The sequence below is a fragment of the Talpa occidentalis genome, unplaced genomic scaffold (genome assembly GCF_014898055.3).
Source record: "Talpa occidentalis isolate TD23 unplaced genomic scaffold, MPIMG_talOcc4v2.1 talOcc4.2, whole genome shotgun sequence".
NCBI lineage: Eukaryota > Metazoa > Chordata > Mammalia > Eulipotyphla > Talpidae > Talpa > Talpa occidentalis.
This window is the reverse complement of record NW_023602073.1, coordinates 24,519,917-24,535,882: the sequence shown is the minus strand read 5'-3', so window position 1 is coordinate 24,535,882 and position 15,966 is coordinate 24,519,917. Positions and strand designations below refer to the sequence as shown.

Genomic DNA, 15,966 nt, shown 5'->3' with positions numbered 1-15,966 from the left:
CTAGACCACCATTATCTTCACCTCATTGTCGTCAGCCTGGTAGAAGAAGGGAAGGCATGGGCTGTTTCCAATGGTGACGACTTCCTGGGGGTTCTGCATTTCTTGAAGCAGCTGAACGACCTGCCGCGCAGAGGCGTTCTCAAGGGGAGTCAGGCCCAGCTGGGCCTCGCCCTGGGTCGGCTGCACATCGTGGACAAGGCTCACCTTACTTGGTTCTTTAGAGAGACAGAGACAGGAAGCTGTGTGCCTGGCAGAATGTGCTCTTCCTGCCCAGCTGCCCATTAGGGGCTTTCCTCACCTTGGACGTTGGCAGTGCCAAGCTTCTTGGGGACTAGGCATGCGCTAGTGGGCTCAGCAGCAGGGTTCTGGGCAGGGGCTTCACCCACCATTCGTTGCGTGCCTCCACCAGTCACAAACTCAGCTCTTGCAGCTCTAACAGCTTCACCTGGAAGCAGAGATGCTCAGAAGCCCGCCCTGCCCCCAGCCGCACCACCATGGAGCCAGAGCTCTGACTACCTTCATCTCCTCTTTGTCCTGGGCCAGCTGGCTTATGGACTTCTCCCTCTCTTGGTGCTCCTCCCTCATCACTGCTCTCTGGTTCTGGTAGAGAGCGATGTATTCTCCTAGGGGGAGGGTGTGCAGACAGCTCAGCTGCTGGGGTCTCCCCAGCCTCTGCATAGCACCCCAGCTGCAGGGCACAGGTCTCCCCACTCACCGATGGTGTCAGTCTCTCCAGACATCGGGATACATCGATGCTCCAGCTCCTCCATCCAGTCCTGTAAGCCCACTTTCTCCTGCATGAGCTCTGTAAAGCATCTCTGCAGCCAGACAGCAGGCTCAGGGGCTCAGCAGTGCCGGCCTGCCCAGCAACCACCCACCCAGGCCTCCGGAAAACCACACTGTGGGGTAAGATAAAACTATCAGGCTTTTCTGCCCTCCTGCCATTAGGATAGATGAGGGAACCCTGCGGTCTGAATGCATGCCTGATGCAGGCACCTGGAGTAGGGTGTGGGCATATGTAGATGGGATTCACCTGGGCTAAGACTGGGCTTTTAAGGGTGGCATCACAGGGACACCAGCAAAAGCAGAGGAGCAGAAGCAGAACCGAGAGAGCAGAGCAGCAGAGACCACCAGAGAACGCCAGAGAGCCCAGAAAGAGTGAAGACTTGCTGGGGGCTGGGAGGCCTGTCAGCCTCTTGGCCCCCTAGCACCCCTACCTGCCATGTACCCAGTAAATCCCAATAAAAGTCTGCAAAAGCCACTGAGGCTTCCAGGACTCTCTTCTCCTGTACCCGGTCTGCTGAATCAGAAAACATGCCCTGTGTCCATTCCTTCCTCTCTTAAAATTGGCGTAAGTCAGCAAGATGATCCATGCAGACGGTATGGAGCCCTTTGAAGACCTGAAAGGACTGAGGAGCAGCAGACAGTGTGTTCCTGTGATGCGTTGGATGTGTCATGGCGGCACAGGGGATGGGCAAGGTCCGGGAGCTGTGTGATGAGACCTCGCCTGGAGGAGGAGATGCCTGAGAGGATCAGCCAACAATCCCCGAGGCAGCAAGAATCGTCGGGGGAGAAAGGACCACGATTCAGAGCTCCCCAGTGTGGACAAAGGGAAAAATCAATGAACTTGGACTAATGGACTAACAATCCCACCAGAAGGGGGAGGACCTTGGCAAGTTTGATATGTTTTGGGGACTCTGAGGAAGGATGGGATTGTACACCCCCGGAGATGGGAATCTCGGTGTGGCCAGTGGGCCTTGGTGGCCAAAAGCAGCTGGTGTACTGCCCAGCAGCTAAGCAGAGGAGAAAAGCCAACTGAGAAGGCAAAAGCTGGTGCTAAGTTCGGGAAGCCCTGAGCGGCTGTTAAGCACTGCGTAAGCTAAAGGCCAGTGAGTCTTTTAAAATCATCTGTGGGTAATGCCCATGCTCACAGTTGAGTTAGGGTGAGGAGCCGAGGAGCACATCCTTGGGGGATAGGTAGGGAACGTGGCTTGTGGTGGAGCCCACGGCCGAAGAGGGGACCCAAGAGAGGCCGCATGTGGAGCTTGTATCCACAGATCCCCGACCCATGTGTATGTGCAGTGGGTTGGCCCGAGTACAGGGGCCTGCGTGTCGCATTCGTGGCTATGAAAGCCGAGTGTTGGAGCAACCACAAACAGAAAACCCTGAGGGTTGGGAGATTACCCCCTGTAAAGGCAGGAATTGACCACAGTGCAGGTTTCCTGATCCCATGCAGACCGGGTAAAGGAGGAGTCAGAGTCCTCAGTGGTTTTTGCAGGTTTTTTATTGGGGTTCACCAGGCACATGGCAGGCAGGGGTGCTGGGGCAGGGGTGCAGGCAGGGGTGCTGTCCTCCCAGCCCCCAGCAAATCTTCACTCTATCTGGGCTCTCTGGCATTTTCTGCTTCTGCTTCAGGCTTCTCTTTCGGCTTCTGCTGCTGCTGGTGTCCCCGTGACGCCGCCCTTAAAAGCACAGTCTTAGCCCAGGTGAATCCCATCTACCTATCCCACACCCTATTCCAGGTGCCCGCCATCAGGCATGCATTCAGGACCTTGAGGATCCATCATCTATCCCGATGGCGGGAGGGCAGAAAAGCCTGACATTTTTCCTTACCCTACAGTCCAACCCTCAGGGTTTTCTGCCATATAATCTATATATATATACAATTTTCTTAGCAAACATAAACAATGCAGCCATGGCCCACAAAAGCAAATACATCACAATATAACAAAATACAGCAGAACACAAATAAATCCAGGCAGGGCACCAACCTAGTGCAAAAGACAATTATTGGTACCAGCAGATGAGCCACCAAATCTGCTGCCGAAGGCACTGCTCATACGAGGGAGGGGAATCACTCACGGCATCTACTCTAACACACCAGGAGCCGTCAGTCTTCCTGGCCTTCTCTGGCTGTAGTCTCGGCTACAAGGCACACACAGCATCCACCACCAGGATGCACTAGCTCTGGGATTGGCGATTCCATTCTGTTGGGGGTAATCACCAACCCTCAGGGTTTCTGTCTGCAGTCACTCCAACACTCGGCCTTCATAGCCACTAATGTGACTCGCAGACCCCTGCACTCAGGCCAACCCACTGCACAAGCACATGGGTCGGGGATCCAAACTCTACATTTGGCTTGGGCTCCACCCCAAGCCGCGTTCCCCACCCGTCCCCCAAGGACGGGTTCCTCAGCTCCTCACCCTCACTCAAGAATGAGCAGGGCATCACCCACAGGTGATTTTATGAGACTCACAGATCTTCAGCATACTCAGGCTGCTTAACAGCCACTCAGGGCTCTCAACTTAGCATCAGTACCAGCTTTTGCCTTCTCAATTGGCTTTTCTCCTCCACCTGGCTGCTGGGCATGCACAGGCTGCTTTTGGCCATCAAGGCCCACTGGCCACCCCCAGATTCTTAAAAACAATAAATAAATAATAACCTGCCAAGGTCCTCTGCTTTCTGGCGGGATTGTCAGTCCAAGTTCAATTGTCAGTCCATCAGTCCAAGTCTCTTGGCCTCTCCCTGAATCAGCACTGGCAAGCTCCAAATCTTGGTTCTCTCTTTGCCGATGATTCTTGCTGCCTCAGGGGTCTTTGGCTGGTCCTCTCAGGCATTGTTGGCTGGTCCTCTCAGGCATCTCCTCCTCCAGGTGTGGTCTTGTCCTGTAGATCCCAGACCTTGTCCATCTCCTGGGTCACCATGACGCCTCCAGCATCATCACAGGGAAACAGTCTGTTACTCCTTAGTCCCTCCAGGTCTTCGGAAGGCTCCATACCCGTCTGCCTGGATCATCTTGCTGACTTACGCCAATTGCGGAGGCAGGAATGAGCCACAGTGCAGGTTTCCTGATCCCATGCAGACCGGGTAAAGGAGGAGTCAGAGTCCTCAGTGGTTTTTGCAGGTTTTTTATTGGGGTTCACCAGGCACATGGCAGGCAGGGGTGCTGGGGCAGGGGTGCAGGCAGGGGTGCAGTCCTCCCAGCAAATCTTCATTCTATCTGGGCTCTCTGGCGTTCTCTGCTTCTGCTTCGGGCTTCTTCTCTTTCAGCTTCTGCTGCTGCTGGCGTCCCCGTGATGCCGCCCTTAAAAGCACAGTCTTAGCCCAGGTGAATCCCATCTACCTATGCCCACACCCTATTGCAGGTGCCCACCATCAGGCATGCATTCAGGACCTCGAGGATCCATCATCTATCCTGATGGCGGGAGGGCAGAAAAGCCTGACATTTTTCCTTACCCTACACCCCCAAAGAGTACAGAATCGCCAACCCAAGAGTGAGTGCATCCTGGGGATGGATGTGGTGTGTGGCTTGGGGCCAAGACCGTAACCGGAGGGGGCTGGGAGGCCTGCTGGCTCCTGGCATGTGACAGATGATGCCTGAGTGGTTCCCTCCCTCGCATGAGCAGTGCCTTCGGCAGCGGAAGTGGCATCTGCTGGTGCCAATAATTGTCTTTTGCCACTAGGTCGGTGCCTTGCCTGCACTTATTTGTGTTCTGTTATATTTCATTGTGATGTATTTCATTTGCTTTTGTGGGCCATGGCTGCAGTGTTCGTATTTGTCAAGAGAAACGTGTGTATCACTTGTATAGAATGTCTGGCAGAAAACCCTTAGGGGGTGGATTGTAGGGTAAGGTAAAAGTATCAGGCTTTTCTGCCCTCCCACCGTTAGGATGGATGACGGAACCCTGCCGTCCCGAATGCATGCCTGATGCAGGCACCTGGAGTAGGTTGTGGGCATATGTAGATGGGATTCACCTGGGCTAAGACTGAGCTTTTAAGGGCGGCGTCACGGGGACGCCAGCAGAAGCAGAGAAGCAGAAGCAGAACCGAGAGAGCAGAGCAGCAGAGTCCACCAGAGAATGCTGGAGAGCCCAAAAAGAGTGAAGACTTGTTGGGGGCCGGCCCCCGCACCCCTACCTGCCATGTATCCGGTAAATCCCAATAAAAGTCTGCAAAATTCACTGAGGCTTCCAGGACTCACTTCTCCTTTACCCGGTCTGCTGGATCAGAAAACCTGCCCTGTGTCCATTCCTTCCTGCCTTACACACACCTGCAGTTTCTCCATGGCTCCCTGAAGGGCCTGGTGGGTCTCCCCAGGCACACTTTCCCCCCGGGGCCCCGGGGCTAGGGCCTCCATCTTTTTGGGCTTTTGGTCCCATGGGGCTGCCTGCTGAGCCAGGCACCAGCAGAGCAGCTTTTGCTCCTTTAGCTGCCTGTGCAGCCGCGCCTGTTCTTCCTCAGCACTGGCCAAGACCGAGTTACAAAATGCCACTTGTGGGCCAGAGGTGCAGGGTGCCCCTGTGGGCCCGGCAGGAGGTTGGGAGGCATGCCTCTCAGGGCCTCCGTGGGCACACCTGAGATTCAAGGATGGTGTTGGTGTCTACCCACTGGCTCCCAGCAGAGGTGGGTGAAAGCTTAATCAAAGGGAGGGAAACCAAGAAGAAGGGTGTGCAGGTGGGAGGGGAAGGTGGGACAGGGAAGGGGCCCCAGGGCCAAGCTCACCATGGCCTCATGGCTGTCTAGGTCATCCAGGATGCTTAGTTTTGGCAGGGGACCCTTGTCCTCCTCTTCTTCCTCCTCCTCACTGTTCAGTCCATTTACTATTGGAGGGAAGCCAGAGGGGCTCAGAGAACCCCTGGGTTCTGAAGCAGCCCTGAAAGTCAGCAAGCTCTGCCCCCTCCTCTCTGTGCAACCCTGCACCAGCAAGTTCCCAAAGGAGAAGGATCCAAGTTGTAAGGGTGGCTTCCACTCTTGCAAACCCCTCCTCTGCTGAAGTCCCACCCACTCACTTTCTCCAGTCCGAGCCATGAGGTTCAATGGGGACTGCAGCTGCTGGTTCTGCTTGCTGGCAGCCTCCAGGTGGCCCTAAGGGGTCAGGAAAGAGTGAGAAGGGATGCTGCTCGCAGGTCTTCCTGCTCGGGCGGCCACAGGGTGTCTGGCACTCCAATTGCCCCACCTGTGTTTCCAGCAGCTCTTGGTGGGCCAACTCGACCTCCATCTTGCCCTGCTCTTCTTCGTGCTGCACCCAGTTGACAAGCTGGGTGTCAAGCAGCACCTGCTTCTGCGGGACATCCTTCTCGTTGGCCAGCTGCCGGTAGGCGACCATGAGCTGCTGGTAGGCAGCCATGTACTGCTGAAGGTGACTAAGGTACTGGTCCCATTGCTGCTGCAGCTCCTGAGCCTCTTCATGTTTCTCTCCACCTGCAGTGAAGACACAGGGGGTGAGGGCAGGCGGTGGTTGGCCTCCAAATTGTCACCGGAACCCAGCTGCCTCGGCAAGACGCTACCTCAGGGGGACCAGTAGCGACCAGCACTACTGGCCAGTGCTGCCCAGCACTCCTGGTGACAGGGGATTGGAACCCTACTTGTACTTCTGGTGGACAGTACCTGGCTGAGGTAGACACCACTTTTGGCTACAGTAAGCTCTGTTTCACATTTGTAAAATAAACCCCAAGGTGGTTGTTTCCAGAGGCTGAAGTCTTTTGCAATTGTGCACACAGTTGAGAACCACAGTCATGAGTCCACTACCGGGCACTATCCTTCCATTGGCTATAGCCTGTAGGCCCCTATTGTATGGGTACTGTATTGCTACAGCCCTTGGTTTTGGCTTTGGGGCTTTTTGGCAGCCCTCTTGTCTTAAAGCCCGGGCAGGTAGGTGCCACTGCGGCCTATCCTGGCATCCCATCCTCATGCCCCGTGAATACCCTTTTCAGTTGGGATCCCAGCCGGTGTCAGAGACACCAGGGGTTAAAAGCTCTTTGTGAGTTGCTGGACAACACCAACAACAAACAGCTCTTTCAGACATGAGGCCCGGAGCCTTTGGTGCTCCTTTCAGGTGATGTCAGACACAGGACTGGAGGCCCAGTCTCTGACAGAGGTCTTCATCCTCTCTTTCTCCCGCAGAGGTTGGCTACTGGATGCTTCTTGTCTTCTTTCAGCTTCTGGTCCTCCTTTCTTGAGAGGCCAGGAACAGTGTCTTCCCCTTCTTTCTTTGGAAGTTGGAACAAAGCCCATCAGCTCCCTCTAACCCTGGCTTATATTACTCTTCAGGGTGTCCCAACATCAAGTCTGATTGGACCATTTTTCTTTTTTTGTGCAGAAGAACTGGGGTATTAGCCAGGGGTTTAGAGTGAGCAGAACAGGCAGACTGACTGAAACACACTGCTGAGGGTAACAGTTGGCAAGGCTGGAGATGTTTGCTGCTCCCTGTGGGTCAGATCCCAGCCAGGGACCAAACTCAGGCAGTAGTGGTGATGGTGCCGAAACTTAACCCATAGGCCACCAGGGAGGCCCTGGACCATTTGATCCTTGGCTGACTGGACCACTTAGCACCAATCAGCCCATAGCTTGCACCTGATTGGTCCTGCCCATAATCCAGGAAGCGTGCAGAAAAGGGCAGTTCTGAGGAGCAACTGCCTCAACGGACTTGTGGTGGAGCAGCAGAGTGGAGACCACCACTGCCGCTGGCTCTCGCCACTGAGGCACCTCCCAGATCTGCACCCACAGATGGGGGGACAGGCACAGACCCCTCTTCCTGAGGCAGGCACTGTGGGACTTTGCCACCTGCCCAGGCCCCTTCCTTCAACTGCTGCGGAACTGCTTTCTAGTTCTCTCTGAAGTGAAGGATGCTGAGGCTCAGCCCTGTTCATTGAAGCACAACCCAGAGCCAAGTCTGGAATCAGAATGTCTCCACGTCTCCTCATCTCTCCCCTACTGGCTCATGCCTCCAGCAGGGAGGTGACCAGCAGTCCCGGAGAACCCACCGCTCCATGTCAGAGCCTAGGGCACAGGTGGTCACGGACCTGGCAGGACTGCAGGGTCACCAGTGCCCCCCAGCCCTGAGTTGGAGCTACGTCTGTCCTAGCCTAAGGGCCTCCCTCCTGGAGGTTTCCGAGCCCTTCCCAGCTGGCGCAGGGCTTACCATCTCCTTCAGCTCTACCAGCTTCTCCTGTAGCTGGCCGAGTTTCATGGCCAGCTCGCTCTTGGTGTTCTGCTCCATTTGGAGCGAGCTGGTCGCCTCCATGTTCTGATGGGATTGGACAGACAGAAGAAACAATGAGACGCCACCCAATGCAGCTGGAGACCCAAAGCTCCGTGTCCCCTCCCACATCAGGACGAGGTCATCTCCCAGCCCAGGGCACCACAAGCACCTTACCTTCTTTTTTTTTTTTTTTTTAAATAATAAATTTTATTTTTATATTGCCCCATACAATTGCAAACGCCCCATTCTGACCCCAATCCTTCCCCTCCGCCCCCCACACCCCAAAAAGTGTCTCTGGTTCATAGTTTTTTGTCGATTTTGATTTTCACTTTCTTATATTCATTTTCCTGGTCCCTTATTTAAGTTTTCTAGATTCCTGCTATGAGTGAGACCATCCGGTATTTTTCTTTTTCTTTTTGGCTTATTTCGCTGAGCATGATCCCTTCCAGCGCCATCCATGTTGCTGCAAATAAGCACCTTACCTTCTTGCAAAGCACTCTCTGGTCATCTCCCTCACCCACCCTCTGCCTGGGACTCCCACATCACCCACTCTCCACGGGGATGAACACTGCCCACCTTTACAAATCCGCCTCAAAGGCCACTCCTCCAGTTTCCAGACCCCTCAGAGCCAACTGCTCCCTCAGTTGCCACATCCCACCTTGCCGCCTAACAAAATGTCTGCTGCCAAGAGCCCAAGGAAGATGGGTAAGTGTCCAGTTGATTTTTAAAAGACAGCAGGGGAGCATGTCCCAGTAACTCATCTCTGGTGAACCTCACGTACTTTGCAGTTCTGCTACAAAACTCACCTGAATCCTTGCACCTGTAACAAAAGCCCCCTTTCTCCTAAGTTGCATTTCCCACTCCTAAGCTAAAATGAATTCATCACTTTGAAAAATCAACCGTTATGTGCACTGTTGGTCTTTGGGGGACATGTCCAGAGGGCAAGCCCTGTGTGTGTGGGGGGGGGTTGTTGACACTCTCCCAATAGAACGGCCCCCTGAGCATTCACCCTGGAGGCTTGGAAGACCCAAATATCACAACCTGCTCTGGAAGCTATTCCCAAATGACCCCTCATACTTCATGGTGTATTGTATCTTCTCCAAGATGATAAAGATGTGCAGAAAGGAAAACAACAATCTACCAAACTGGTGAAATAGCAGACATAGACACACCGAGGGTTAATGATGGTAACATAAAATCAGCCAGAGGCCAAGTACCCCAACCAGACAAGCCTCGGGCATGCACGCTGGGAGAGGCCAAGCCATAGAGGGGGTCTCGGCATGGCCTCACCTTCCTCTTGTCCAATGGGGGGAGCGCTACCCCATTGGAGTGGTTAAGGTCAGACACCAGCACCTGCAGAATGTCCTGAATCTACAGGAGGTGAAAAGAGAAAAATAAGGGCAAGGGGAGGAAGAGAAAAGCGGCTTAGAGAAGACAAGAAGGTCAGAGAAGGAAAGAGAGAGCAGCTCTGGACGATGGATGCTGGAGACAAGGATGACGGATCATACCACAGCCTGCACCATCTTTCCAAATGGCCACTCACTGTCTTGCCCAAGGCAGAAAGCAACGTGAACCAAGAGATGGATCAAAGCTACCAGATCAGTCTGGAAGACACTGATCTGGCCCAACAATATCATCTTCCAGGTGAGGAAACTGAGACCCGGGAAGGATGTGATTTTCCCTGTGATCACCCAGGAAGCAAGTGGCAAAGACAGACTCCCACCTCAGAGGTCACCTAATCCCAAGCACCCGGGGCTCATCTGTGCCACCCTAAAGGGAGAGGGTGTCCTCACTGACTGGCTTCCCCTTGAGGCTGGGGATGAGGGAAATTGCCAGAGCAAGAAGTCCATAGCGATGCCCTGTACTGAAGGCTTACTGCGCACCAGGCCCCGCACGAAGGGATGAATGCACAATCATCTCATGGATGCTGCCTAGATTTAAGTAGAACTGTAGCACCCTGACTCACAGGTGGACAAAGAGCTTAAGCTGTGTCACCCCAAATCAGATCCCCAGCAGAGCTACGGAGATGCCGCACTCAGACCCAGGGTTCTTACCCACTTCTTTCATGCTCTTAACCTCTCACTCAGCTGCCCTGGAGCACCCCTCTCCTAGGAAGCCTGGTCGAGCAAGTCTTACACTTTTGATGACTCACAAGCACCAGAAGCGGTTGTCTCTGGCCTACTGCCATGTTTCTTCTTCTTTTTCTTTTTAACTCCTGAAAGAGACCCCAAGCTGTTTTTCTTTTGGTAGTCTCTCAACTGCAGAGAGGGAAAAAAGAGTTGAGGTTCATGAGAACTGCAAGCCCCTGTACAAGTTAGATTTACCATCTGACTTCATGCCACCAGAACTCTACCAGGTGCTGTGAGTAAAGAAGACAGTGACAAAAGAAATGGACTAATAACATGGTTTAAAGAAACAATGGTTAGGAGTTTACACTCAGTCTTGAACTTCTGGGATGCCATGAATCAGTAGCTGCCAGCATGTAAAGCCAGCGCGGGGTGGAAAAGCAAGCATGTGAGTACTCAGACGTTAGGGCCCTTTCTTATACATGTTAACTGTTAACAGCGCTGCTCAAGCTCCTGCACCAATGGATGCTGATGGCAGGAGGCAGTGAGGGGACAGCCAGAGGGACAGCCAAGCACATTTCAGAGCAATCTATTACAATCTCACATATGTCTGCATATGTTCATTAACACAGAAGGTTTGTTCTCTCAAGAGACTGAGCAGAATTGATGCTTCAGTTGCCTATTTATCCTGTGGCGAGCAGAGCAACCCATGTTGAGACAACTGGGGGAAGATTTCCAACTGAGAAGGTCAGTTTGCTGGGATCTGATCCACAGAGGATAAACAGATCACTCCAAAGAGCACTGATTGGGGGGCATTCTGGCCCCAGGTCATATGGAATTAGAATGTGAGATGGAGAAGTCAGACAAGTCAGAAAGTCTCCACGGAGAAGTAGAAACCCTGCAGAAAACCAACTCAACAATTCTTCCCAGGGTCACCCAGAGTGGTTGCCAACATTTCAAGATTACTAGGGAAGCACAGGCTTTGAAGGCACTCAGTGTTTAAAGGTGGGGTACAGAACAGAGCAAGTGAGCCTGAACCCTCTCCCAGGGTCGGGTCCCAGGGTCTTGAGTCCCCTTCAAGTCGGTAATCTGAGGCCACAAGGGAAACCTGAAAGGGGGTTAGTCCTGGGGGGCTGGGGCAACAGATCAAGCACCCAGCTCTTGATGTGACATAAGGATAGTTCCCAGGGGATTGTGAGTTAACTACATTCCACCCCTCCACCCTCCATGCACATTCCACTCTCCTCTTTGTCCAGGACCAGCCTGCTTATGAACTCTCAGTGTTCCTCCCTCATCACTGCTCTCTGGTCTGGCAGAGAGCCAATCGGGTGGCTCAGGCCTGGTTATGAGGGTCTTTTGCAGGGATGCAAGAATATGGGTAGAGAAGTTGGTTAAATGTGGTATGAGACATTTCCTGAATGCGAGCCTGTGTGAATTTTAGGAGGCAAGGAGCAAAAAGAAAAAAATAAGGTGATCATTAGTATTGGCCCCAAGAGTGGGAGGAGCCATGAGGCTATAGGAATTTGAAACCATGTCAGTGGAGAGTTGGAGTCCCCTCTTTCCCTTTCCACATCTTTGTGTAGTTGCATTAAGGCTTCCACATTTTGTTCCACAATCTCTGACTCACTGATATAATAACAACATTCTTCCCTGAGGAACAGCCGTTCACAGGTCCAGAGCCCGCCAGTTTTGGAGTGACCTGTGCCAGGGAGGGGAGCTGTCTTTGTGATGAAGCTAAGGACACAGAGGTTTTTTCTAAAGAGGTATCTATTCATTAACCGAAATGTTAGAAGTGCAGGAATGAAAGCCGACAAGGGCGTCAGTGTGCTAGCAGGGGTAGCTGTGATTGGAGTCCCATAGGGGGACTGAGAGTTGGGGAGTCTGGCAAGCAGCATCCGTTATCTTGGTCATAGTGGTATTGAGATTAATTGGAGCTGCCACCAGTAGAGGCCTCTGAAGGGAAGCACAGAGGAAACAAAAAGGTATTAGATCCAAAAGAGTTATGTAGGAATAGTATAGCGTTTTGTATTTTATGAATCCAGCTTGAGGGTCTCAGTCTTTTCTGATGATGTTAGCTGATTTTGTAGGACTTGCTCTGAATGGAGGATGTCCTGGGAGACTTGGACTGTGGCATTTTGTGTCGGAACATAGCCCTTGAGAAAGACAATGTTGCCACTGGGTAGGAATGCCAGCCAGTGTACCCTGTGGCTTGGACTCCCTGTACACAGCGTAGGTCCCAAGGATCTGAAATAGCATAGCTAACCTGATTCGTATTGAAACCTGTATTATGACAGACCAGAGAGAACATTCAGCCTTTGTCTGGAAGGTGCACTGTATGTGACTGGTAATGGCACCCCCCATATTCTTTGTAGGTATTCTTGCAGTGATCTAAGTTTTGATGGTAAAAGAAAAAAGGTGTTCATAGGGTTGTTAATCGATGAAAGAGTTAGGGTGAGCGTGATAGGTGCTGTGCATCCAGCCTGTGGGCACTCCGCGGACCAGCACAGCAGTAGACGATGAGGCCGTCTCAGGGTTGAGAGACTGCACAGGGTGGTCAGGGATTCAGTTAAAGAAATGACAAACAGACACACTTCAAGAAAGTGTAAATCTGAGTGCGCTTTAATTAAGTTAGTGGTCAGTATATATATGTTTTTTCTAAAGGCATAGGAACAGTGAACATCAAAGAGATCAGTTTGCTCATAGGCTTAGCTTAATTGACAGGGCAGTGATTTATGTCCGAAGTTACACCTGGACCTAGCCTCATTCCTAATATTAATTCTTTCTACTGTTCTATATAATTATTTTCTAGTTGCACTATCACTATTACCTACTCATTTTTACTCATAATTAATTGTCATGGGTGAATTTATTTTATAATGCAGCTAATATAGGTACTAAAGTCAAGCATATAATAGAAGATTATTAAACTAACAATTCTATTATTACACAGTGTTTAGTAATGTTTCATTTGGATTAGCCTGTTTATTAAATTATGTATGTTTTTTAATTAGCAATCAATGACCAGAAAAAGGAAAGATTTTAGAAAGACAGTTGTAGCAGAATAAAGTTTGTGGGCCTTGAGAAAGCGAGATAAGGTTCCAGGTGGTCAGCATTTCTTTTAATCATCTTTGTGGCAGCTTCTGGTGGTCGTTATCTCTTGGCAGGCATTCGGCTTTTCTGCATCTTAGGGAGTTTGCTGTTCTCCCCCTGCGCGCATGGTTCCTTGCCCACGCCGGACCTCAGGGACCATGGCAACAGCCATTAGCCCTGAGGGTCACTGCAGGGGGAGGTGCAGCAGGTAGTCTCAGTGGATCCTGAGACAAAGGTCTCCCTAACTTTGAATTTCCACACATAGGACGCTGAGCTAGGGGAGATTTTGACAAGAAATGTGCATCCTAGTAGGACCCAGGTTACGACATGCATACTGCTTGTCTTCAGGGGCAAGTTTGACCCGAGAGAGATGGTGCCAGGAGGGGTCTCCCAAAAGTGTTACCGCTGCAGGCGTGGGGAGAATGAACGTGTGTGGACTGGTCCATGGAGGCTGCAGTGGCTTTGGCTGAAGCAATTTGAGCAGGACTTGGTCTCCCGGATGCAGTGGTGTGGAAGGTCAGTTGAGGAGGTCGGGATCCGAGGCAGGACTGGGTAAGTACCGGTCTTTGTGTTCCCGCAGCAGTTGCAGAGCTCTCAGGAGAGTTTAGTCAGGTGATCCTTGATTAGCCCATTGGCGCGCTCCACCTTCCCTGAGGATTGCAGGTGGTGGGGAATGTCAAGCGTCCAGGTGATACCCAGAGCCACAGAGACCTGCTGAGTAATCTTTGAGATAAAAACTGGACCATTGTCAGATAGGATAGAGCTGGGGAGGCCAAAGCGTGGGATAATGTGGTTAAGAAGGGCCTCGGTTACCACCTGAGCCGTTTCTCTAGCTGCAGGGAAGGGCTCGACCCAACCTGTCACTGTATCAACCATTGTTAGCAGATATTTAACCTTTTTGTGAGTAGGGAGGTGAGTAAAAACCTGCCAATCCTGTCTGGGTAAGTGTCCACGCAGCTGGTGAGCTGCAAAAGAAGAAGGTGGGTGAACTCCAGGTTTGATGCCGGGAACATATCTGACAGACTTTTGCACTCAAGGAGGGGTGGAAATGAGGACTCAGGAATTGGCGTTCATTAGGCTCCTAAGTCAGAGTGATGGAGGGGACAGATAGAGAGAGAATAGGAGCAGGGTCTGCAGCAGAGTCAGTTGTGGGAGCCCTTGCTGCTGCATCAGCCTTGTTATTCCCTGTGGTCATGTAAGAATTGTCCGTGTGGTGTCCTTCACAGTGGATAATGGCGACTTCAGTTGGAAGCTGCAAGGCCGCTAGAAGCTTAAGGATAAGTTTAGCGTTCATGATGGGGGACCCCTTGGTGGATAGGAACCCCCTTTCCTGCCAAATCGCAGTGTGACTGTGAGCCATAAGGAAGGCATATGTTGAATCCATATAGATGGTGACTTTCTTCTGGTTGCTGAGGGTAAGGGCCCTGGTAAGTGCTCTGAGTTCTGCCTTTCAGGAGGTGGTTCCTCCGGGCAGCTTTCCTGCCTCGATGACCTGATTGAGGGTAACCATGGCCTAGGCAGCCCTCCGCTGACCTCGCACACCTTCGCAAGAGCTGCCGTCTACAGACAGAGTCCAGTAGGCATCTGACAAAAGGGAGTCGGCCAAGCCCAGTCTGGAGGTTTGCATTTCATCCAGAATTTCAGGGCACTAATGAGCGGCAGAAGAGGAGCCAGAGACAGAAGAGTGGCCGGGTTGAGAGAATTTTACTGAGTGAGACTCACCAGAGGGTTTTCGATAAAGAGCACATGGAAGTCCTGTGAAGCGGGCAGGAGTGAGAGTGGAGAGCAGGCAGGGAGACAGGAGGTCCTGAAGGCGGTGCGAGGAATGTGCTTGGACAGGTCTTCCCAGAGTAAGTTTGAGGGGTTCCCGGGTGAGTAGAGCTGCCGCCGCCAGGGCTCTAAGGCAAGGTTGCCAGCCCCTGACGGTGGGATCCATCTGCTTGGAGAGATAAGCGATAGGACGCAGGCCTGGGCCCAGAGACCGGGAAAGGCCGCCTGCCGCCATACCCCGACGTTCATCTGTGAACAGGAGGAAATGCCCCGACGCAATGCCCCGACGTTCATCTGTGAACAGGAGGAAAGGCTTTTCTGGGTCAGGAAGGGCAAGGGCAGGTGCCCGAAGGAGGATATGTGTGAGTAAAAGGAAGGCCCTGTGGACCTCCCCGGGGGATTGAGAAGTCCTTCAGGGGAGGCTTTTGCTGCCTCATACAGTGGCTTGGCTAGGAAAACAAAATTAGGGATCCAATGACGGAAGAATCCGACCAAACCTAGGAAGGAAAGGGTTTGTTCTGCCGATTCAGGGGAGGGAAGGCCCCGGATGGCCTGTTTGAGGTCCACCGTCAGCTGTTTGGAGGAAGGAGTTTGTCGAAGACCCAGATAGACGGCTGTGGGAACTGAAAGTTGGGGTTGGATGGGGAGATGCTGTATCCTTTTGAGCACAGGAAGGTGAGGAGTTGTGCAGTGTGTTGCTGAGATTGTGCGGAGGACTGCAGAGGAGGAGGTCATTGACATCCTGAAGGAGAGTGCAGGGTGGAGTATTACATGACAAGAGATCACTCGCTAATGCCTGACCAAACAGATGAGGGCTGTCCCGGAACCCCTGAGGCAGGACTGTCCCGGCCAGTTGCTGGGAGGTGTGTGTGTCCGGATCTTCCCACGTAAAAGCAAATAGGAAGTAACCTTGAGGATCCAGAGGGATGGTAAAAAGGCATCTTTGAGGTCAGGGACAGAGAAGCATGTGGTAGAAGACGGTATATGAGATAGGAAGGTGTAGGGGTTTGGCACTCCGGGATGGATAAGCACCACCGCCTCGTTGATGGGGCAAAGGTC

At 52.3% G+C, this 15,966-nt stretch overlaps 1 protein-coding gene across 1 annotated transcript in view; it reads right to left on the bottom strand.

The window, feature by feature from the left end:
* LOC119251061 (golgin subfamily A member 2-like) overlaps positions 1–15,966 on the bottom strand; it is a 111,685-nt gene continuing 95,719 nt past the window's right edge. The window contains 11 exon segments of the mRNA XM_037518565.2: positions 1–204; positions 306–376; positions 379–445; positions 517–623; positions 716–818; positions 5,051–5,271; positions 5,499–5,600; positions 5,790–5,865; positions 5,957–6,193; positions 7,913–8,101; positions 9,272–9,352. Coding sequence (XP_037374462.2) covers positions 1–204; positions 306–376; positions 379–445; positions 517–623; positions 716–818; positions 5,051–5,271; positions 5,499–5,600; positions 5,790–5,865; positions 5,957–6,193; positions 7,913–8,101; positions 9,272–9,352 — 1,458 coding nt within the window.